Source organism: Schistocerca nitens, chromosome 2, assembly GCF_023898315.1.
Source record: "Schistocerca nitens isolate TAMUIC-IGC-003100 chromosome 2, iqSchNite1.1, whole genome shotgun sequence".
Classification (NCBI taxonomy): domain Eukaryota; kingdom Metazoa; phylum Arthropoda; class Insecta; order Orthoptera; family Acrididae; genus Schistocerca; species Schistocerca nitens.
Window position 1 is genome coordinate 630,557,681 of NC_064615.1, and position 26,017 is coordinate 630,583,697.

A 26,017-nucleotide genomic window follows, 5' to 3' on the forward strand; every position below is an offset into this window, starting at 1 on the left:
GGTACATGCAAAGCATTACTGGCACAGGGATTTTTTTTTTTTTTTTTTTTTTACAGCCAGGTTAAAATATGCCACTGTTAAACTGCTTCATAAGGAAGGTGATGGAAGGAGATAAGACAGAGTTAAACAACTATCTTCCAATTTCCTTATTGATATCTTCTTCCAAAATATTTAAAAAAGTACTATACTCAAGGGCAGTGGAAACAAGTTACTTAGCATATTACGAGTTTGGATTCCAGAAGTGTTGCTCAACTGAGATTACTGTTTATACATTCACTCCTCAAACTGTACAACCCATAAATAATAAAATATTGCCCATTGGTCACTTTGTGATCTTTCCAAGGCATTTGTTTGTGTAGATCATGTTACTCTCATAGAAAAACTCAAGTTTTATGGAAATGATAGCTTTACACACAGCTAGTTTGAATCATATTTAACAAACATAATGCAAAAGGTCATACTGAATAAATCAACTATGTCAGAAGTATAGAAAATTTTAGTGACTGGGGATAAATGGCTCTGAGCACTATGGGACTCAACTTCTGAGGTCATTAGTCCCCTAGAACTTAGAACTAGTTAAACCTAACTAACCTAAGGACATTACAAACATCCATGCCTGAGGCAGGATTCGAACCTGCAACCGTAGCGGTCTTGCGGTTCCAGACTGCAGCGCCTTTAACCGCACGGCCACTTCGGCCGGCGACTGGGGATAAATCACAAAGGGGATCCCACAGATGTAAATTTGGGTCTACTCCTATTCCTTACATATGTGAATGACCTTCCACTTAACATTCAACAAGCACAATTTGTACTTTTGCAGATGACACTAAAGTAATAATAAATCCCATTAAACAGCAAGCAACAGAAGAGACGGTAAATGATATTTTACAAAGAACTATAATGTGGTTCTCAGAAAATGGACTCTCCCTAAATTTTGAAGAAACACACTATATTCAGTTCTGTACAACAAATAAAGTTGTGTCTACAAATGATGTAGCACATGAGCAGGAGTCAATAAACAAGGTACACTGCTCCAAATTTTTGGATCTATATATTGGTGAAAATCTGAACTGGAAGAAGCATATTACTGAGATTCCCCAATAATTAAGTTCAGCTACTTTTGCTCTTTGTGTAATTGCTAATATTGGAAACAAACGAATCATCCTCCTGACATATTTTACACATTTCCACGCAATAGTGTCTTATGAAATAATTTTCTGGGGTAACCCATCACTTAGGAAGAAAGTATTGATTGCAAAAAAGCAAGCAGTAAGAATAACATGTGGTGTTCACTCACTAATATGATGTAAGTACCTCTTCAAGGAGCTAGGCATTTTAATTGTGTTGTCCCATCATATATATTTACTAATGGAACTGGTCATAAATAATTCATTACAATTTGAGAAGAAAACTACAGAAGACAACACTAGAGAGGAAAATGACCTTTGTTACCCATTATTGAATGTATCAGTGGCTCATAAATATGCAGCAACAAAAATCTTTGATCGTTCACCCAGTAACATAAAATGTCGGACAGGTAGCAAATCAAGTTTTAAATCTAACTTAAAATCATTTCTCCTGGACATCTCCTCCTGTTCCACTGATGAATTTCTACTTGAAAACCGGTAGCCAGTAAAAACAAATAAATTTGTTGTTTAATTGTAACTGCATGGGAGGGACTAAAATGATCATGTGTTCATTGATGTTAAACTAATCAAGTATACATTTTCCGTAAACTGACTGATTCTGCATCATTTAGATATAAGAATCATTCAAACAATGTATGGAACATGTGACTAACTAAGAGGTTAAGCCAAGATCCACATTCTATTTAATATACCCTCACTGGAGCATGTACAAAGCATACTACACTCCTGGAAATTGAGATAAGAACACCGTGAATTCATTGTCCCAGGAAGGGGAAACTTTATTGACACATTCCTGGGGTCAGATACATCACATGATCACACTGACAGAACCACAGGCACATAGACACAGGCAACAGAGCATGCACAATGTCGGCACTAGTACAGTGTATATCCACCTTTCGCAGCAATGCAGGCTGCTATTCTCCCATGGAGACGATCGTAGAGATGCTGGATGTAGTCCTGTGGAACGGCTTGCCATGCCATTTCCACCTGGCGCCTCAGTTGGACCAGCGTTCGTGCTGGACGTGCAGACCGCGTGACATGACACTTCATCCAGTCCCAAACATGCTCAATGGGGGACAGATCCGGAGATCTTGCTGGCCAGGGTAGTTGACGTACACCTTCTAGAGCACGTTGGGTGGCACGGGATACATGCGGACGTGCATTGTCCTGTTGGAACAGCAAGTTCCCTTGCCGGTCTAGGAATGGTAGAACGATGGGTTCGATGACGGTTTGGATGTACCGTGCACTATTCAGTGTCCCCTCGACGATCACCAGTGGTGTACGGCCAGTGTAGGAGATCGCTCCCCACACCATGATGCCGGGTGTTGGCCCTGTGTGCCTCGGTCGTATGCAGTCCTGATTGTGGCGCTCACCTGCACGGCGCCAAACACGCATACGACCATCATTGGCACCAAGGCAGAAGCGACTCTCATCGCTGAAGACGACACGTCTCCATTCGTCCCTCCATTCACGCCTGTCGCGACACCACTGGAGGCGGGCTGCACGATGTTGGGGCGTGAGCGGAAGACGGCCTAACGGTGTGCGGGACCGTAGCCCAGCTTCATGGAGACGGTTGCGAATGGTCCTCGCCGATACCCCAGGAGCAACAGTGTCCCTAATTTGCTGGGAAGTGGCGGTGCGGTCCCCTACGGCACTGCGTAGGATCCTACGGTCTTGGCGTGCATCCGTGCGTCGCTGCGGTCCGGTCCCAGGTCGACGGGCACATGCACCTTCCGCCGACCACTGGCGACAACATCGATGTACTGTGGAGATCTCACGCCCCACGTGTTGAGCAATTTGGCGGTACGTCCACCCAGCCTCCCGCATGCCCACTATACACCCTCGCTCAAAGTCCGTCAACTGCACATACGGTTCACGTCCACGCTGTCGCGGCATGCTACCAGTGTTAAAGACTGCGATGGAGCTCTGTATGCCACGGCAAACTGGCTGACACTGACGGCGGCGGTGCACAAATGCTGCGCAGCTAGCGCCATTCGACGGCCAACACCGCGGTTCCTGGTGTGTCCGCTGTGCCGTGCGTGTGATCATTGCTTGTACAGCCCTCTCGCAGTGTCCGGAGCAAGTATGGTGGGTCTGACACACCGGTGTCAATGTGTTCTTTTTTCCATTTCCAGGAGTGTATTATAGACGACTGTTGTGGTGACCAGCTTAAAAAACCTTGATGTGCCAAACCTGAACCCAGTGATAGCAGAGTGAGTTTGATGGGATGCTTGTCATTTAGTACCATCCAGAAGGCATGGCTAGTTTATGAGTGCTGCAGATGCAGCAAGTGATATGATGGTCACCCTCCTCAGCTCAAATATTAACATACATCTCAATCAATGGTATATGTTACATACACTTACTTAATGACCACATAAAGTACAGGGAAAAAAATTAAAACACTGAAATCAAGACGTGTATCACAAAAAGGGCTCTGTTGTGCAGTGTGGTCTACGAAGTTTAAAAGCTAAGTAAAATTATTTGAGCAAAATAATCATATTTATAAATCCCTTGTGTATAATTCTTCACCCCAATAATCAATGCAAATTTTCTGACAGTTATGGAGACAAGTGACATTCCTTCATAACTGTCAGGAGCAAAAACCAGTGCAAGGAATGCCACTGAGTGTTGTGCTACAACCAACATGAAGGGCAATGCCTGTCATTTTTGGTAATGCAGTAACTGCCACTCCAAGTACAAAATATTTGAGTATAGGACACTGATCTTGAAGCTTAGCCATTTGGCAGTAATACTATGTGTAGAATGGAGAGCAGAGAAGTCTATCAAGTCAAAACATTCACAAGACAATGCAAGTCTTACAGCTTCAGCCTACATATCTCCAATATTTTATTACTTTGGAGAATGGACAAAAGCAAACCGACGACCACTGGTCAGAGGTGGTCTAACAACACAGGACATAAAGTGAAAGCTATGGTTAGAAAGAAAAGTACTGGTTTTTGGGAGGAATTAAGAGCTGTTAATTAACTCTCTGCGTGTTGGTTACCAGGTAAATAATTGACACCCATACATAGGCAGCATCATTTGCAATGGTGTCAAGAGCATAGGCACTGGACCTATAAGGAGTGGGGTCACATGCTCTTCTCGGATGAGATCAGATTCAGCCTGAGTAGTGATTCTTAACACACTCGCGAATGGTGAGAGGTTGGAACACACGACGCACCAAGGAACATTGCCGAACATGATTGTTTTTGGTTGTCCATTTGTTTTGGTGTCAGAAGGCATAATACTGCAAGTGTACTGACCTCCAAATCTTTGAAGATGTCACACTCACCAGTTGATATCATAGGGACTCAGTACTCCTTGCCCCTTGTGCATCCTTTCATTTTTACAGATGACAATGCATGACCTCATCAAACAGAGCAAGTGGAAAAACTCTTGGAATGAGAAGATGTTTCGAGAATGGACTGGCTTGTCTGTTCCCCCAACCCTCGACTTAAATCCAATAAAGCATGTGTGGGATGCATGGGACATGTAATGCAGCATATCCACATGCACCAAAGACCGTCCAGCAGTTGTCAACTGCACTGGTGGAAGAATGAAATGCCTTACCACATGAACTCCGTACCAACCTTGTGGCCAGAGTGGGAGAACATTGCAGAATATGCATTGCTGTCCTTGGTGATCACGTGTCCTGCCTTTTTGCAATATCCAGAGGACTGTCATAAACTGCAGTGACTTCAGTGTAATTACTGTCCTTAAATTAAAGTATCATTTCTGTTCATCTCATTGTGTATTCCTATCAGTTACTTTCTGTACTACAATGTAGCAGTTATTGCTATGTACAGGCCAAATTTCATTGAACTATGTTACTTGGCAGTGGCTTTGTGCAAAAGTTAATTTCATCCTTAAGTTTTGTAAACCAATTTATATAACAGCTGAAAAGTCTATTACTAAAAATATATCATGGCTGCTCAGGACATGCTGTTAATTTTGTGGAACATTCATATAAAATTTCTTCCCTCAAAACATAATAAGCTTCATTAATAAAAAGGATGCACTTCTAATAAAAATATATGCACATGAAACTGCAAATAAAATGACAGCAGATATGTTGCATTAATAGTAAATCACTTTTACATCATTGGAATTCAGTAAAGACAGCTAGATGGGCACAAATTAATATCATACTGCTCTGGGATCGATAACAGGAGAGGAATAGCCACACATGTATGTAAAATTCAAAGTTAAGTCCCTGTTCATGCTGTTTGTATGTGAAAACACACAAGCTGGTAGTACTGGCAGTTTACAAGTTATCAGAGGGCTTCACCAAACTATTAGAAAAAGTATAAATAAGATTATGCAGAATTACATGCAAACTCGCTGTTAGTGGAGACTTAAATGTAAATTCATTGTGGGGCTCTTAATGTTGATTTTCTACCAGAAAGTACTTACCTAAGACACATAAAATTGTTGATGTACAGCTTTTGATTATTTCCCAGTGCAAAACTCTCAAGAGAAATGAAGGTCACCGAGTAACAACCACTGGCAGATTGATTTTACAGCTAACTACCTCTAGTGACTTACACAAAAAAAGGGACTGGTAATGACGCTTCTAGGCATTATAGACAACTATTGACAACAAAAGAAGAAGATGAATTACATTCAGATTATAAAAGGAATTGTTTTTTTATAAAACAATCATAACCAATGACTTGATCATTATGGTTCTCTAATTTATTAGATACTGGGAATAGATTAACAATGGAGAGAGAAAAGATGAAAGACTTTATTAAACATTTTCCAACAACATTTTGACTCCTTTTTCCATCTAAATCAAATGAGAGTAAAATTAAATAGCAGTAGGGCCAGGGATGGTAGATGTATGGGATTAAAGAATTCTGTGCTAAGAAGAGAGAGTTCTATTTAAACCACAAGGCAAGCAGTAGTCAAGAGTTCTAACTCCATTACCAAGAGTATTGTGAAACCATACAGTCTGTTACCAAAGAAGTGAAACTAACAAAAAATTAAATATTGTCATCTACACAGTAGAGATACTCTGGACTACTATGAAATTAAAAATAAAAAAGTAAATAATACACAAATTTAAAAAATACAAATTGTGACGCAATTTACATTCATTCTCAGTTAACATCCGTCACAGAAATAATGACAAACAGAAATCATTGGGCACCAATTTAAATCATTGATAGTGGCAGCAAACATTACAGACAAGCACATACACACCAGAGACTCATTTCAAAAATACAACCCCTAAAGAGATAACAAGAATGATTAGGACACTACAAACTGTTAAAAGTTTAAGCACAGTTTAAACAGAGTTTGAAAGACTTTTTGATAGGCAACTTCTCCTACTACTCAGACGAATATCTTAACAGGGACTGTTAAACCAGCTTAAGTAAAAATGTCTATTAGATTTCAGTTCTGACGGCACTTGGCCACAACAGTCAAGATTAGATATTTTGTGTATGATAAATTTATTAATAGTGCATAACAATGTTTCATTCCCACAGCGTGTTAACCCTTTTAGTGCCAAATACGATCTGATCGTGATCCAGATTTTTGGCGAAAAATGCCAGTAATGATCTGATCGTGATGCCCTTCTCGTTCATTTTTTTCTGTGCTTGAAGGAAAAGATGTTAGTATTACCTAGTCAAGATGCAGAAGGAAGGTTGAACGCACTGTATATTGATCTTCTTTTCGATTGTCAGTGTAATTTGTCTATTAAAATAAATTTCTCTGTTGTAGTTTATTTACCAAATATTTTGTGGCAGCATGGTGTTGTCAAGTAAGAAGTTGCCGTTCGATATGAGTAATATGGAAAGTAGTGAAAGTGAAGATGAATTTGCAGGATTTGCAGAAAGTGAATCGGATTATGAGATGTTCGGTGGAGAAGAGGACTCGTCATTTTCTTCTTCAAGTGACGATTGTGCATCAGCAAATGACGATGATGATGACGACCAATCACAACTGAATTGTAGTGCAAATACTTTTGTTGAAATAATGGATGAGACATCAGACAATCCGCCCCCTCCACACTTTGTTTATGTAGAATTACAAGGCCCTAAACATATACTAGCAAACGCCACACCAATTTTTTTCCCCAATTTGTTCTTTTCGCAACAGCTTCTTACGATTATATGGTGACTGAGACTAACAGATATGCTCACCAGGTGATTCAGTCAAAGCATTGATCACCAAATTCATGAATCAAACAGTGGCAACCAACAACTGTAGCAGAAATGAGGGCTTTTGTAGCAGGGATTTTGAATATGGGACTGATAAAAAAGCCGACGATTTTTAGTTATTGGTCAACTGATGCAAACCTGTTGACACCGCGGTTTTCACAAATGTTTTCATGCAACAGGTTTCAGTTTTTGCTGCGGTTCTTACATTTTGTAGACAATTCGAAATTTCACCCTCCTGGTCACCCATTATATGCTCCAACAGCCAAATTTTAAGTGTTGGTGGATATTGCCAACAGTGCTCTCTGTCGCCACTACACTCCACACCAGCAACTGAGTGTTGATAAAAGTCTTGTTCGGACTCGCAGCTAATCCAGTACCTCCCCAATAAACATCATCACAGGTGGGGAGTCAAATTTTGGATGCTATGTGATTCAGTAGTAAATTACTGCCTAGGGTTTTATGTATACCATGGTGCAAAAAGTGATGATGATAAAAACAAAATAAAAAACAATGGCGTGGGATATGTAGTCGTCATGAAACTACTCGCTCTTGGGAGCTACGTGCAAAAAGGTTACCATGTGTTTTGTGATAACTTTTTTACATCTATTCCTCTGGCAGAAAAGCTGTATTCAGTTGGCACTTATCTAACGGGAACAATTAGAAGAAACAGAAAATTCCTGCCATGTGGTCTTCTGTCAAATTATGCCGTAGGTCAGCTAAAGTTTTTCAGCAAATCTTTTATACTTCTCTGTGGCTTCAGACAGAAGAAATCACAGAGAAACCCAGTCCTCCTTGTTATTACATCATCCTCTGCTACATCATCAGAAAAAACAATTCGCAATAGGCAGTCGGTCAAGAAACCAGATGTAATTTTTGAATATAGTAAGTACATGGGTGGCATTGACTCATCTGATATGATGACATACTGCTATTTAGATGAGAGGAGGACTGTCAAGATGTGGAAGAAGGTAGTGTTCAGCATAATTGCTAGGATGTTGCTGAATGCATATGTTTAGTATAAGGAAAGCTTAAACCCCAACGACAAACCGTGGACACGACTGAAGTTTAACACCATGGTCATTTGCAAACTTTCTCAACAGTGGTTTCAGGCAAGGGCTGCAACCACAAATGCAATTGATATAAATGTACCTGCTCCAACAGCATATGGTGTAAAGACTCTTACAGGGAGAAAGGAATGCTACAGCAGTGTTTGTTCTATGAAGTGTAAGAAGCGGTGTTCACAAACAGTATGCATTTGTTGCAAGAAAGGACTGCATCCTTCATGTGTTGGTCAGTATGTGTGCAAGTAGTTGTCATAACTGCAACCTCACATTTGTCAGTGTTTTGTGACTGAAGTACTGCGAACATGTTCAGAACAAAACAATTTTTTTGTTATGTTCTTTTTGGTTTTTTCATTAGTGTAATAAACAATTTTGTATTCCTTTATGATGTTTTTGTTAAGAAACATATACCTGAAATTTTTTTGTATATCATCATTTGATGGGTCTCAAGAGTGAAGTGAACTCAGTTTTAATTTTTTCCGATAAACCCCATTATGAAAATAATTTTTTTCTCTGAAAATATATTCTTTGACAATGTGTATTGCACATATTACTGTAGCCAGCAGCATTCCCTAAAAATTAAAAAAAATTACATTCCTTTATGCAACAGTTTCAATTTTATTGCAAGTATGGCAGAGGTTTGCATTTTACTGTACAGTCGCATCATCTTTTGAGAAAACATCTGGCACTAAAAGGGTTAATTTTGTAAATATTAGCTGTTCCAGTTTACCGCATTGTATGCACCTATTTCAAATATTCTCCTGACAAGTGATCAGGGTAGTAATATTATATTCAAATGTTTTATGTTATACTTTTTGACTTGTTCCACACCCATTAGAATCATCTCATTTTTTGGATCTATGGAACGAAAACTGAATAAATATGCCAGAAAACAAACATCCATAAGAGGATAGATAAAAAATCAACTCACCAAGTGGTGGCTGGAGAACACACACATAAAAAGTTACTACAGTTTACCAGCTTTTGGAGCCAGTGGCTCCTTCTTCTGGCAGAAGGAAGAAAGTGGAAGTAAGAGGGGTGAAGGAAAAGGACTGGTGAGGTTTAGGAAAAGGGAATGAGTTCAGAAAAGTGGCTCAGAATCCCAAGTCAGGGGAGACTTACCTTCACAACACTTCTGCCAGAAGAAGGAGCCACTGGTTCCAAAAGCTTTCAAACTAAAATACCTTTTTATATGTGCGTTCTCCTGTCACTGCTTGGCGAGTAGATTGTTTTGTCTATCCAATTAATTACATTTTCTAAAACAGATTTTTTCATTGATACATCTATAACAGGAGATAAACGATCACATCTATCAGATAATCCATTCCTATCAATACTTCCAACATATTTTGTAAAGGTGATGTAATAGAAATATTGAACATATTCCTTAGAAAAGTTAATCAGCTGCTTCAGTTTCACTTTCATGATTATCCACAGACACAGCCAAAGTCTAACAAAAGATTTTGTGCTAAAGCCAAACAAATAAAATTATTCTGTTGGTGTATTTTGTTACCTTCACAATGTCTTTTTGACTGTGTGAACAATAAAATTTTACTTCTTAAACTAAAATATGACATTTGCAGCAGCTCCTTTACATGTTGTTGTTGTTGTTGTGATCTCTTGGTCTCCCTCTACGTTTTTACCCTCCACGCTGCCCTCCAATGCTAAATTTGTGATCCCTTGATGCCTCAAAACATGTCCTACCAACCGATCCCTTCTTCTAGTCAAGTTGTGCCACAAACTTCTCTTCTCCCCAATCCTATTCAATACCTCCTCATTAGTTACGTGATCTACCCACCTTATCTTCAGCATTCTTCTGTAGCACCACATTTCGAAAGCTTCTATTCTCTTCTTGTCCATACTGGTTATCGTCCATGTTTCACTTCCATACATGGCTACACTCCATACAAATACTTTCAAAACTGACTTCCTGACACTTAAGTCTATACTAGATGTTAACAAATTTCTCTGCTTCAGAAACGATTTCCTTGCCATTGCCAGTCTACATTTTATATCCTCTCTACTTCGACCATCATCAGTTATTTTACTCCCTAAATAGCAAAACTCCTTTACTACTTTAAGTGTCTCATTTCCTAATCTAATCCCCTCAGCATCACCCGATTTAATTTGACTACATTCCATTATCCTCGTTTTACTTTTGTTGATGTTCATCTTATATCCTCCTTTCAAGACACTGTCCATTCCGTTCAACTGCTCTTCCAAGTCCTTTGCTGCCTCTGACGGAATTACAATGTCATCGGCGAACCTCAAAGTTTTTACTTCTTCTCCATGAATTTTAATACCTACTCCGAATTTTTCTTTTGTTTCCTTTACTGCTTGCTCAATATACAGATTGAATAACATCGGGGAGAGGCTACAACCCTGTCTCACTCCTTTCCCAACCACTGCTTCCCTTTCATGCCCCTCGACTCTTATAACTGCCATCTGCTTTCTGTACAAATTGTAAATAGCCTTTCGCTCCCTGTATTTTACCCCTGCCACCTTAAGAATTTGAAAGAGGGTATTCCAGTTAACGTTGTCAAAAGCTTTCTCTAAGTCTACAAATGCTAGAAACGTAGGTTTGCCTTTTCTTAATCTTTCTTCTAAGATAAGTCTTAAGGTCAGTATTGCCTCATGTGTTCCAACATTTCTACGGAATCCAAACTGATCTTCCCAGAGGTCCGCTTCTACCAGTTTTTCCATTCGTCTGTAAAGAATTCGTGTTAGTATTTTGCAGCTGTGACTTATTAAACTGATAGTTCGGTAATTTTCACATGTGTCAACACCTGCTTTCTTTGGGATTGGAATTATTATATTCTTCTTGATGTCTTTGGGTATTTCGCCTGTCTCATACATCTTGCTCACCAGATGGTAGAGTTTTGTCATCACTGGCTCTCCCAAGGCCATCAGTAGTTCCAATGGAAGCAGTAAAAAGATTGTTTAAAGCAAATAACCACAAATTGTGGAGAGTCATTTCCAGAAATCCTCAAATTTTAACACTCATTTCCCAATACATTTAGTCCTAAATAGAATTTATTGCCAATAAAAATATCAGTTTTGGGTGAATATTAGTTTATCCAACCAACATACAAGACAAAAATAATTTCCATGTACAGTGAATTTTTCTCTAGGGTTTAGAGCAGGGTTGTGTAATTTGATGCAAAGGCAAGCTCCACCAAATAGAAAATTCAGAGCAGATCTTACTAACATTTTAGGTTAGGCTTTACCATGACTGTTAAGGACATTAAATGAAATAACAAGTTTACTGTTACCAGTCACTGTTTATTTATATCCAAAATCTTAGTGCTATACCTCCAAAAATTTTCTGATTCTTTAGATTCACAGATAGCATTCTTGTTAACTGCTTGATACACAACAGTGTTAGATGATAACACATCTCCACCGCTACAGATGGAGGTAATACTCTTTGATAAATATCAATCATCATCATTACAACTACCATGAACATCCATTTGATATGCACTGCTGGATAAAAGCCTCTTTTAGAGATTTTCCAAGCATTTAAGACTTCAATGATACACATTCATTCTGTTCCTGCATGTTTCCTGTAATCTATCCAACTTGTGTTAGGACATCATATTGGGTTTTCCTTATGTCTTGGGATAAAGCAAAGAAATTCGTTGTACCTCTATCATCCATTCACTTTGCTACATTTTACACCAACCTCCTTTTCAATTCCATTACAATCACAATAACAGCTTCCATGCCAGCTTGTTCCCTGATTTTTTTTTTAAATTCCTGTTACTCCTAGCTATTCCCAACACTGTTCTCTAAACAACTCTCAGTTTTTGAATGGTTTTTGCTGCAGAAGTTCACACATCACTCTTGTGAGACAAACCTAGTAATACACACAAACTGTAAACTTTCTATTTCAGGCGCATTGGAAGATCAGTTTTGAAAATTCTATTTAGTTCACCAAATGTACACCAGATAATTTGCAGTATTTTGTTTATTTCTTCTGCTGTCTGGCCAGTCCTTGTCTTCAACTATTTTAGCATAAAAGCTCATGTATTGGTTCTATGAGTTAATTTCAATTTGTGTCTTGTCAATGTGTTGATTGTACATTATTTTATGCTTATTTTGATAGTGTCTTATTTCAAATTTGCTCTATTAAGATCTTGACATTAAGGTTTAGTAGCAGCAAACGGTACAATGCCAGCAACAAAACGAAGATGGTTCAGGTATGTCCCTTTGACCTGTAGTTACTTTATCCACTCAAGGATCAGAAAACTACTTATAGGACCATTGTGAATAGTTTTCGTAATATGGAATCTTCTAACCTGATTCCTCGTTCAATTCTGAAATTCTTAAAATAGTGATGAAGTCTTAATGGAACATATCCTTTAGTATACCAGCAAAACTTGAATCAATACTGCATGAAACCCAGTCACATAAATATTAAGCTAGCAATAGGAGATAAACAGTGGCTATTTAACAACATTACTTCAAGTAACAGCAACTTATCTCAAGTAGCTTCTTTCCTATTAATTTTATTATGTTAAATTCAACCTGAATAGGCAGAAATACATAGCAGTGTGGAGAAAGTTCAGAGTTAATATGTTGTTGTTGTTGTTGTGGTCTTCAGTCCTGAGACTGGTTTGATGCAGCTCTCCATGCTACTCTATCCTGTGCAAGCTTCTTCATCTCCCAGTACCTACTGCAACCTACATCCTTCTGAATCTGCTTAGTGTATTCATCTCTTGGTCTCCCCCTATGATTTTTACCCTCCACGCTGCCCTCAAATACTAAATTGGTGATCCCTTGATGCCTCAGAACATGTCCTACCAACCGATCCCTTCTTCTGGTCAAGATGTGCCACAAACTCCTCTTCTCCCCAATCCTATTCAGTACCTCCTCATTAGTTATGTGATCTACCCATCTAATCTTCAGCATTCTTCTGTAGCACCACATTTCGAAAGCTTCTATTCTCTTCTTGTCCAAACTATTTACCGTCCATGTTTCACTTCCATACATGGCTACATTCCATACAAATACTTTCAGAAATGACTTCCTGACACTTAAATCTATACTCGATGTTAACAAATTCCTCTTCTTCAGAAACGCTTTCCTTGCCATTGCCAGTCTACATTTTATATCTTCTCTACTTTGACCATCATCAGTTATTTTGCTCCCCAAATAGCAAAACTCCTTTGCTACTTTAAGTGTCTCATTTCCTAATCTAATACCCTCAACATCACCCGACTTAATTTGACTACATTCCATTATCCTCGTTTTGCTTTTGTTGATGTTCATCTTATATCCTCCCTTCAAGACACCATCCATTCCGTTCAACTGCTCTTCCAAGTCCTTTGCTGTCTCTGACAGAATTACAATGTCATCGGCAACCCTCAAAGTTTTTATTTCTTCTCCGTGGATTTTAATACCTACTCCAAATTTTTCTTTTGTTTCCTTTACTGCTTGCTCAATATACAGATTGAATAACATCGGGGAGAGGCTACAACCCTGTCTTACTCCCTTCCCAACCACTGCTTCCCTTTCAAGTCCCTCGAATCTTATAACTGCCATCTGGTTTCTGTACAAATTGTAAATAGCCTTTCGCTCCCTGTATTTTACCCCTGCCACCTTTAGAATTTGAAAGAGAGAATTCCAGTTAACATTGTCAAAAGCTTTCTCTAAGTCTACAAATGCTAGAAACATAGGTTTGCCTTTTCTTAATCTGTCTGCTAAGATAAGTCGTAAGGTCAGTATTGCCTCACGTGTTCCAGTATTTCTACGGAATCCAAACTGATCTTCCCCGAGGTCGGCTTCTACTAGTTTTTCCATTCGTCTGTAAAGAATTCGCGTTAGTATTTTGCAGCCGTGGCTTATTAAACTGATAGTTCGGTAATTTTCACATGTGTCAACACCTGCTTTCTTTGGGATTGGAATTATTATATTCTTCTTGAAGTCTGAGGGTATTTCGCCTGTTTCATACATCTTGCTCACCAGATGGTAGAGTTTTGTCAGGACTGGCTCTCCCAAGGCCGTCAGTAGTTCCAATGGAATGTTGTCTACTCCGGGGGCCTTCTTTCGATTCAGGTCTTTCAGTGCTCTGTCAAACTCTTCACGCAGTATCTTATCTCCCATTTCATCTTCATCTACATCCTCTTCCATTTCCATAATATTGTCCTCAAGTACATCGCCCTTGTATAGATCCTCTATATACTCCTTCCACCTTTCTGCTTTCCCTTCTTTGCTTAGCACTGGGTTTCCATCTGAGCTCTTGATATTCATACAAGTCGTTCTCTTATCTCCAAAGGTCTCTTTAATTTTCCTGTAGGCAGTATCTATCTTACCCCTAATAAGATAAGCCTCTACATCCCTACAATTGTCCTCTAGCCATCCCTGCTTAGCCATTTTGCACTTCCTGTCGATCTCATTTTTGACACGTTTGTATTCCTTTTTGCCTGCTTCATTTACTGCATTTTTATATTTTCTCCTTTCATCAATTAAATTCAATATTTCTTCTGTTACCCAAGGGTTTCTACTAGCCCTCGTCTTTTTACCTATTTGATCCTCTGCTGCCTTCACTACTTCATCCCTCAAAGCTACCCATTCTTCTTCTACTGTATTTCTTTCCCCCATTCCTGTCAATTGTTCCCTTATGCCCTCCCTGAAACTCTGTACAACCTCTGGCAGTTTATCCAGGTCCCATCTCCTTAAATTCCCACCTTTTTGCAGTTTCTTCAGTTTTAATCTACAGGTCAAAACCAATAGATTGTGGTCAGAGTCCACATCTGCCCCTGGAAATCTCTTACAATTTAAAACCTGGTTCCTAAATCTCTGTCTTACCATTATATAATCTATCTGATACCTTTTAGTATCTCCAGGGTTCTTCCATGTATACAACCTTCTTTCATGATTCTTAAACCAAGTGTTAGCTATGATTAAGTTATGCTCTGTGCAAAATTCTACCAGGCGGCTTCCTCTTTCATTTCTTAGCCCCAATCCATATTCACCTACTACGTTTCCTTCTCTCCCTTTTCCTACACTCGAATTCCAGTCACCCATGACTATTAAATTTTTGTCTCCCTTCACTATCTGAATAATTTCCTTTATTTCATCATACATTTCTTCAATTTCTTCGTCATCTGCAGAGCTAGTTGGCATATAAACTTGTACTACTGTAGTAGGTGTGGGCTTCGTATCTATCTTGGCCACAATAATGCGTTCACTAAGCTGTTTGTAGTAGCTTACCCGCGTCCCTATTTTCCTATTCATTATTAAACCTACTCCTGCATTACCCCTATTTGACTTTGTGTTTATAACCCTGTAGTCACCTGACCAGAAGTCTTGTTCCTCCTGCCACCGAACTTCACTAATTCCCACTATATCTAACTTTAACCTATCCATTTCCCTTTTTAAATTTTCTAACCTACCTGCCTGATTAAGGGACCTGACATTCCACGCTCCGATCCGTAGAACGCCAGGTTTCTTTCTCCTGATAACGACATCCTCTTGAGTAGTCCCCGCCCGGAGATCCGAATGGGGGACTATTTTACCTCCGGAATATTTTACCCAAGAGGACGCCATCATCATTTAATCATACAGTAAAGCTGCATGCCCTCGGGTAAAATTACGGCCGTAGTTTCCCCTTGCTTTCAGCCGTTCGCAGTACCAGCACAGCAAGGCCGTTTTGGTTATTGTTACAAGGCCAGATCAGTCAATCATCCAGACTGTTGCCCTTGCAACTACTGAAAAGGCTGCTGCCCCTCTTCAGGAACCACATGTTTGTCTGGCCTCTCAACAGATACCCCTCCGTTGTGGTTGTACCTACGGTATGGCTATCTGTATCGCTGAGGCACGCAAGCCTCCCCACCAACGGCAAGGTCCATGGTTCATGGGGGGGAGTGTTAATATAATGCACATATTTACAATGTTAGGAAAAGGATAGACTGTACTCACCATAAAGGTGACCTGTTGAGTTGCAGACAGACACAACAAAAAGACTGTTAAATATTCAGCTTTTGGCCAAAGCCTTCTTCAGCAGAGAAACACACACACACACACACACACACACACACACACACAAAAGCAATCACACCTCATGCACATGAGTGATACCATAGGCAACTCAAACCGGAAGGCAACTGTCAGATGAATAGCAATGTGGAGTGTGGCGGGGAAGGTGGAAGGATAGTAAGGTATGAGTGGGGGGCAGAGAGGAGCATTGTCTGGCGGAGCGTGCAGGGACTAGACGGCGGCCTGACGTGGCAGCCAGGCACAGAATCGGGAGGTGGTGTGTGTGTGTGTGTGTGTGTGTGTGTGTGTGATAAAGGGGGGGGGGGGGAGACAGGAAGTGGAAAAGTAAAGGGGTTGGGGTTGGGGTTGGGGTTGGGGTTGGGGTTGGGGTTGGGATTGGGATTGGGAATGGCGTAGGGGTAGCCAATGAGGATGTAGAGGTTGAGTGGGTGACAGAACATAATTCCAAAAGGGAAGATCTATAGTAGGATGTCCCTCACTTCAGGATATGATGATTGATAATCAGTGCCTTGATGAAGGATGTGGTTCAGCTGTTCCAGTCTGGGATGGTACTGGGTGACACAGGGGGGCACTCCAGGGTGTGGGACTCAGATATGGCACTGGGGTAACAGGAAATGACATAGAAAATGAGCAAATGAAGGCAATGGGTGTGGGTGGTTGTAAGGGGAGGTGGATCGAAAGGAAAAAAATGTATAGTTACACAAAAACAGGCACAAACATGTAAAAATATGCACAAATATGTAAAAATATGCACAAATACATAAAAATGTACAGAAACATGGGAAAAAAGGAGCATATGAGGTGTGGAAGTTCGTGTGGCACACATTGGTGTGGAACATAAAATGCAAAAATATGTGCGGATGAAGGAGGAAATATGATTAATATTACAGTCCATGGGAAGTATTTGGGACATGAGATATTGCACAAACAATTGACATGGCTACATGGCCAGCTGGTGTTGTGTGTGGATGAGATCATTGACACAGTGGAGCTCGGAAGTGCAGTGTGCAGTCTGGAAGGCGATGAAAAAACACAGGAAGGAGGAGAAAGAACAGACACTGAGAAGGGTAATGCTTTAGAGAACAGTAACAAGGGAAAACAATACAGAGTTGTGGGATGGAAGAAATGTCCAAAATCAAACCAACCTGAAGTTTTCAGTACATGTGTACATATTTAATTTTCAATAGTTGTTTCTCTATCGTTAATCTAAATCCTAACTCGATACACATTCCTCAAGGTTCTTCTTCATGGCAGACTCTGTTGAACATGAAGAATTGAGTCTTCATGCCTTCTTTTACCTGTATGTTGTTGCAACATGCAACAGTTATATTAGATTGTATGATGGCATCCTGTTTCTGTCTAGGAAGCACAACAATGAAGCAGAATTGATTCATTATATGATATTCTGAATGATTCTCATTGACAGCACATAATAAATTTTTCCCAAGATTTGGTTGCATACATATGTTTGAAAGTTCTAGCAGAATGTAGAAAATTAAGGAGTAAATGAGATTACTCACCAAACAGCAGAAGTGTTGAGTCACCTACTACAGAAACACACAAGTGAGGAAGAAACAATATTATGAGAAGGAAAGTTGCTACTCACCATGTAGTGGAGATGCTGTCACAGATAGGGGCACAACAAAAAGATTTTCACACTTATAACTTTTGGCCAACGGCCTATGTCAACAAGAGACACATATACACACACGCACGCGCGCGCACACACACACACACACACACACACACACACTGCAGTCTCAGGCAACTGAAACCACACTGCAAGCAGCAGCACCAGTGCATGATGGGAGTGGTGACGTGGTGGGGGAAAGGAGGATGCTGGGGCAGGGAGGGGAAGGGATAGTATGGTGGGGATGGTGGAGAGTGAAGTGCTGTTGCAGGCAGGGGAGAGGTGGGAAGGGAGCGGGAGAGTAGCGGAAAATGAGGGGGAAAATATATATATATATATATATATATATATATATATATATATATATATATATATATATATATATATATATATACAAGCGGACATATGTAAAGGCAAAGAGTTTGGGTATAGATGTCAGTCGAGGCGGAAGTACAGAGGCAAAGATGTTATTGAATGACAGGTGAGGTATGAGCAGCGGCAACTTGAAATTAGTGGAGGTTGAGGCCTGGTGGGTAATGGGAAGAGAGGATATATTGAAGGGCAAGTTCCCATCTCCGGAGTTCTGATAGGTTGGTGTCAGTGGGAAGTATCCAGATAACCCGGACTGTGTAACACTGTGTCAAGATGTGCTGGCCGTGCACCAAGGCATGTTTAGCCACAGGGCGATCCTCATTACCAACAAACACTGACTGCCTGTGTCCGTTCATGCGAATGGACAGTTTGTTTCTGATCATTCCCACATAGAAAGCTTCACAGTGTAGGCAGGTCAGTTGGTAAATCAAGTGGGTGCTGTCACACGTGGCTCTGCCTTTGATCATGTACACCTTCCGGGTTACAGGACTGGAGTAGATGGTGGTGGGAGAGTGCATGGGACAGGTTTTACACCGGGGGCGGTTACAAGGGTAGGAGCCGGAGGGTAGGGAAGGTGGTTTAGGGATTTCATAGGGATGAACCAAGAGGTTACGAAGGTTAGGTGGACGGCGGAAAGATACTCTTGGTGGAGTGGGGAGGATTTCATGAAGGATGGATCTCATTTCAGGGCAGGATTTGAGGAAGTCGTATCCCTGTTGTAGAGCCACATTCAGAGCCTGATCCAGTCCCGGAAAGTATCCTGTCACAAGTGGGGCACTTTTGGGATTCTTCTGTGGGAGGTTCTGGGTTTGGGGGGATGAGGAAGTGGCTCTGGTTACTTGCTTCTGTACCAGGTCGGGAGGGTAGTTGCGGGATGCGAAAGCTGTTTTCAGGTTGTTGGTGTAAAGGTTCAGGGATTCAGGACTGGAGCATATTTGTTTGCCACAAAGACCTAGGCTGTAGGGAAGGGACCGTTTGATATGGAATGGGTGGCAGCTGTCATAATGGAGGTACTGTTGCTTGTTGGTGGGTTTGATGTGGACGGATGTGTGACGCTGGCCATTGGACAGATGGAGGTCAACGTCGAGGAAAGTGGCATGGGATTTGGAGTAGGACCAGGTGAATCTGGTGGAACCAAAGGATTTGAGGTTGGAGAGGAAATTCTGGAGTTGTTCTTCACTGTGAGTCCAGATCATGAAGATAGCATCAATACATCTGTACCAAACTTTGGGTTGGCAGGCCTGGGTAACCAAGATGGCTTCCTCTAAGCAACCCATAAATAGGTTGGCGTACGAGGGGGCCATCCTGGTACCCATGGCTGTTCCCTTTAATTGTTGGTATGTCTGGCCTTCGAAAGTGAAGAAGTTGTGAGTTAGGATGAAGCTAGCTATGGTAATGAGGAAAGAGGTTTTAGGTAGGGTAGCAGGTGATTGACGTGAAAGGACGTGCTCCATCGCAGCGAGGCCCTGGACGTGCAGGATATTTGTGTATAAGGAAGTGGCATCAATGGTTACAAGGATGGTTTCCGGGGGTAACAGATTGGGTAAGGATTCCAGGCGTTCGAGAAAGTGGTTGGTGTCTTTGATGAAGGATGGGAGACTGCATGTAATGGGTTGAAGGTGTTGATCTACGTAGGCAGAGATACGTTCTGTGGCGGCTTGGTAACCAGCTACAATGGGGCAGCCGGGATGATTGGGTTTGTGAATTTTAGGAAGTAGGAAGTAGGTAGAGGGTAGGGGTGTGGGGTGTCGGTGGGGTCAGGAGGTTAATGGAGTCAGGTGAAAGGTTTTGTAGGGGGCCTAAGGTTCTGAAGTTTCCTTGAAGCTCCGCATCAGGAATGGGATTACCTTGGCAAACTTTGTATGTAGTGTTGTCTGAAAGCTGACGCAGTCCCTCAGCCACATACTCCCGACGATCAAGTACCACGGTCATGGAACCCTTGTCCGCCGGAAGAATGACGATGGATCGGTCAGCCTTCAGATCACGGATAGCCTGGCCTTCAGCTGTGGTGATGGGAATAGGATTAAGGTTTTTCAAGAAGGACTGAGAGGCAAGGCTGGAAGTGAGAAATTGCTGGAAGGTTTGGAGAGGGTGATTTTGAGGAAGAGGTGGTGGGTCCGCGCTGTGATGGAGGACAGAACTGTTCCAGGCAGGGTTCAATTTGGATAGTGTCTTGGGGAGTTGGATCATTAGGAGTAGGACCAGGGTTATTTTTATTCATGGCAAAGTGATATTTCCAGCAGAGAGTACGAGTGTAGGACAGTAAATCTTTGACGAGGGCTGTTTGGTTGAATCTGGGAGTAGGGCTGAAGGTGAGGCCTTTGGATAGGACAGAGGTTTCGGATTGGGAGAGAGAGTTGGAGGAAAGGTTAACTACTGAATTGGGGTGTTGTGGTTCCAGATTGTTTTGATTAGAATTTTGAGGTTTTGGGTGGAGTGGAGCTGGAAGTGGGAGATTGAGTAGATGGGAGAGACTGGGTTTGTGTGCAATGAGAGGAGGTTGAGGTTTGCTGGAAAGGTTGTGGAGGGTGAGTGAGTTGCCTTTCCGGAGGTGGAAAACCAGGAGATTGGATAGTTTTTTTAGGTGGAGTGTGGCATGCTTTTCTAATTTGCGGTTGGCCTGTAGGAGGATGATCTGAACAGCCAGTGTGGATGTGGGAGAGGAAAGATTGAGGACTTTTATTAAGGATAGGAGTTGACGGGTGTGTTCATTGGCTAAGTTGATGTGTAGGTGAAGGATTAGGTGGGTGAGGGATTGTTCAGTTTGGAACTGGTATAGGAACTGATGGAAAGAAGGGTTGCAGCCAGAGATGGGAACTTTAAGTGTGAGGCCTTTGGGGGTAATGCCAAATGTCAGACAAGCCTGAGTAAATAAAATATGGGAGCGTAATCTGGCTAGGGCGAAGGCATGTTTGCGGAGGGAATGTAAATAAAACTTAATGGAATCGTTGTGGGGATGTTGTGAGGGTGACATGGTATTAGAATGTGGAAAGTGTAACATGAGGCTCAAATGAAAATAAAAATAAAAATATATGGGGAGAGATAAAGGTGAACTAGAAAGCAACTGGAGATCTGGTGTGAAAAAAGTCGAAAAAGTGTTGGTTAAAGCTGAGCTATGTTGATCCTGTGGTGAACTTAGGTTGGTAAACAACGATGTGCACAAAGGTTAGGTGGTTGTGTTGCCTCCAAAACACGTTAAAGGGTGGAGAAATTCGGGAAAATTTCGAAAAAACTGCTTGTAAATGTATTAGTTTTGTGGTGGCAGATTATGAAAATGAGGCTAACAATTGTCTGACAAAGAAATAATCACGTTAAAACCTGTGGTAAGCGGCTGAAAAATGATCGGTGATGTGGGAAAAACGGAAATGGAAATATAGCGAATGTTGTTAGAACTAGCCGAAATGGTTGTTTAATACGTGAAAGGAACTGTTTGTGAACTGGGGACAGTGGATTTTATAGCAGCGGTAGTGTTGAAAGTGGAAAAAAATTTTTTGGTTATGGTTTGGAAGTAAGTTATGTATTATTGAATATATATATGCAGGATAAAATTGTATGGTAGATTACGGTAAAAAGGAGAAGGTGAATACAAAGTGAAACTACTTGCACAAACAAAAACAGAAAGTAAGATGACAGAAATATTTCGAAATGCTACAGTGACAATAACAAACGTAGTTGTTGGGTTCAAATTAATGATATGAATATAATAGAGGGAGACATTCCACGTGGGAAAAATATATCTAAAAAAAAAAAAATTCTGTAACTTACCTAACGAAAGCATTGGTATGCTGATAGAAACAATAACAAAGAATAACACACACACAAATTTCAAGCTTTCGCAACCCACGGTTGCTTCATCAGGAAAGAGGGAAGGAGAGGGAAAGACGAAAGGATGTGGGTTTTAAGGGTGAGGGAAAGGAGTCATTCCAATACCGGGAGCGGAAACACTTACCTTGGGGGGAAAAAGGGACAGGTATACACTTGCGCACACGCACATATCCATCCGCACATAAGAGACACAAGCAGACATATGTAAAGGCAAAGAGTTTGGATAGAGATGTCAGTCGAGGCGGAAGTACAGAGGTTCATCCCTATGAAATCCCCAAACCACCTTCCCTCTGGATCCTACCCCTGTAACCGCCCCCGGTGTAAAACCTGTCCCATGCACCCTCCCACCACCACCTACTCCAGTCCTGTAACCCGGAAGGTGTACACGATCAGAGGCAGAGCCACGTGTGACAGCACCCACGTGATTTACGAACTGACCTGCCTACACTGTGATGCATTCTATGTGGGAATGACCAGCAACAAACTGTCCATTCGCATGAACGGACACAGGCAGACAGTGTTTGTTGGTAATGAGGACTACCCTGTGGCTAACCATGCCTTGGTGCACGGCCAGAACATCTTGGCACAGTGTTACACAGTCCGGGTTATCTGGATACTTCCCACTGACCCCAGCTCCGTTAATTTCAAGTTGCCGCTGCTCATACCTCACCTGTCATTCAATAACATCTCTGCCTCTGTACTTCCGCCTCGACTGACATCTCTACCCAAACTCTTTGCCTTTACATATGTCTGCTTGTGTCTGTTATGTGCGGATGGATATGCGCGTGTGTGCGAGTGTATACCCCTCCCTTTTCCCCCCAAGGTAAGTCTTTTCACTCCTGGGATTGGAATGACTCCTTACCCTCTCCCTTAAAACCCACATCCTTTCGTCTTTCTCTCTCCTTCCCTCTTTCCTGATGAAGCAACCGTGGGTTGTGAAAGCTTGAAATTTGTGTGTGTGTTTGTGTTTGTTATTGTTTCTATCAATGTACCAACGCTTTCGTTTGGTAAGTTACAGAATCTTTGTTTGAAACATTCCACGTGGGAAAAATATATCTAAAAACAAAGAAGCTGTAACTTACCAAGTTGATAGAGACAATAAAAACAATAAAAAACACACACACAAATTTCAAGCTTCCACAACCCAAGGTTGCTTCGTCAGGAAAGAGGGAAGGAGAGGGAAAGACGAAAGGATGTGGGTTTTAAGGGAGAGGGTAAGGAGTCATTCCAATCCCGGGAGTGGACTTACCTTAGGGGGGAAAAAGGACAGGTGTGCTGTGTATACCTGTCCTTTTTTCCCCTCAAGGTAAGTCTTTCCGCTCCCGGGACTGGAATGACTCCTTACCCTCTCCCTTAAAACCCACACCCTTTCATCTTTCCCTTTCCTTCCCTCTTTCCTGATGAAGCAAACTTGGGTTGCGAAAGCTTGAAATTTGTGTGTGTGTTTTGTATTGTTTTTATTGTCTCTATCAACGTACCAACGCTTTAGTTTGGTAAGTTACAGCTTCTTTGTTGATATATATGGTTGTGCCTATCTGCACCTCAGCATCTCAGCTATATGGTGAGTAGCAACTTTCCTTCTCATGATATTGTTACACTCCATCCTGGATTTTCCACTGTTAAATGAAGAAGAAAACTTATTAGCTTTCAGAATAAATTCTTTTTTGATCTAAAATACAAATACACACAGCCAGCACAATGTAAGGACGTGTGTGTGTGTGTGTGTGTGTGTGTGTGTGTGTGTGTGTGTGTGCACGCGCTTGCGTAGCAAGTTTTCTCTTTCATGTATGCCTGTCAACAACTCAACACTTCTGCTGTTCAGTGAGCTGTCTTCTTAACTCTTATATTATCTTCATTTTTTCGCAAACTGGTAGATAACTTATGCTGAAAATCTTATCTTTTTCTGACAATTTCATCAAATTTACATAAATCGAAGTTGATGTGTCAGGGTTGATTCTCAGTAAATTCTTAGTGATTATACTCCAATATGTCTTACTTCATCTTTTGGTATGATTCAGAGACCATTTGCTGGATTTTAACCATTCTCATTTTCTCTTAATATTACAGTTCATAAATTATCATTAAACTACAAAATTGCGACATGTAACCAGTGCACTGATGAGCAGATTGTTAGTGTGTAAAAATAATGGAAGAATTATAAAGTAATAACAGTTAAAAAGAATATATATTGCATTATATACTGAAGAGCCAAAGAAACTGGTACACCTACCTAATATCGTGTAGGGGCCCCGCAAGCATGCAGAAGTGCTGCAACATAATGTGGCATGGACTTGACTAATGTCTGAAGTAGTGTTGGAGAGAATTGACACCATGAATCTTGCAGGGCTGTCCATAAATCCGTAACAGTACGAGGGGATGGAGATCTCTTCTGAATGTAACATATCTCTTCTGAACAGCACATGCAAGGCATTCCAGATATGCTCAATAATGTTTGTGTCTGGGGACTTGTTGGCCAGCAGAAGTTTTGGAACTCAGAAGTGTGATCCTGGAGTCACTCTGTAGCAATTCTGGATGTGTGGGATGTCACATTGTCCCCACTTCATTGCTACCTTGGAGAGGCTGTGTCCCTTCGTTCGTGTGCCGACAGTAACACCATGTTCAATCTCACATAAATCTTGATAACAGCAGTAACCAAACTAACAACTGTGCCAAAGACTTGTTGTCTTATATAGGCACTGCCGACTGTAGTGTCATATTCTGCCTGTTCACGTATCTCTGTCTATACCAGTTTCTTTGGCACTTCAGTGTAATACAGACAAGGCAAAAGAAATGCATCTTTTTAGATGTGCATCACACTGAAAAAAGAAGAGTGGTGGGGTTGCCATTTTTAGCCAAAGATCACAGTGTAAAATCAATGATCAGTGATGAAGCACAATTCTACCTGAATGTTAGTGTACAATGAGTGCTGTAGGCGAAACTCAACAAATAGTTCACAGAAGTTGTTCCATTGGCTTCGCCACAGCTCCAGTATCAAAGGTAAAGATCAACAGCAGGTATTATTTTTACTTTTAAAGAGGAGAATGCCAGTCACATCTGTGTATTACAATGAAGTGTTAAATGACTCCATTGATCCTGAGCAAATAAAGAAGGAACTTATCACAAAATCAGGTTTTTCAGAGAGTGATGCAATAATCCACATGATTAGACCATGAATGACCATGGTAAAACACATCCTCCTCCAAAAGACAATCTTTCAACCCTACGATATTGCATGGGTCACACAACCATTTGTGATTTATTCTTGTGGAAGAACTTGATAGCCAATTTGTGTATATATATAAAAATGACGCTCAGTAGATGATTTAAAAATGTCACTCGTCGAAGAACTATAGCTAAGCTACATAAATGTTAGGGGGACAATTTTATCTAGGACACGAACAAAATCATACAAATTGAAGGACAAAGTGTTTCCATTGCCCATTTGTGCTTTTGTTCTAGTTGAGACAACGACAATTTTCAAAGAATCTGTAATTTGCAGTGCCAAATTTCAAAGCAGTTTCAGTTTAACCATGTAAACAGAAAGAGGAGCAATATACCTGTGAATTCTGTCTTGTTCATATACACATAAGTAGCCATTTTTTCCGATATCCATAATGTCTCTTCACCACATGCCACAATTACAGTACACTGAGGCCGAAGATTGCAAAGATAATTATCAGTCAATTTGTTTCGGAACTGTTCCAGTGGTGTCGTCTCTTGGAAAACATAGTCACTCACTAAAACCTATTAACCAGAAGACACACCATCAGTGTAAGTTATGATCATGTGACACTGAAAAATTTC

General features: G+C 40.9%; 1 protein-coding gene across 2 annotated transcripts in view; it reads right to left on the reverse strand.

Annotated features, from left to right (window-relative positions):
• LOC126236737 (uncharacterized) overlaps positions 1 to 26,017 on the reverse strand; it is a 225,451-nt gene that overhangs the window by 77,263 nt on the left and 122,171 nt on the right. For both annotated transcript variants that reach the window (XM_049946267.1, XM_049946269.1), the window contains exon 11: positions 25,771 to 25,957. In XM_049946267.1, the coding sequence (XP_049802224.1) occupies positions 25,771 to 25,957 (187 nt within the window). The remainder of the gene's footprint in view (positions 1 to 25,770; positions 25,958 to 26,017) is intronic.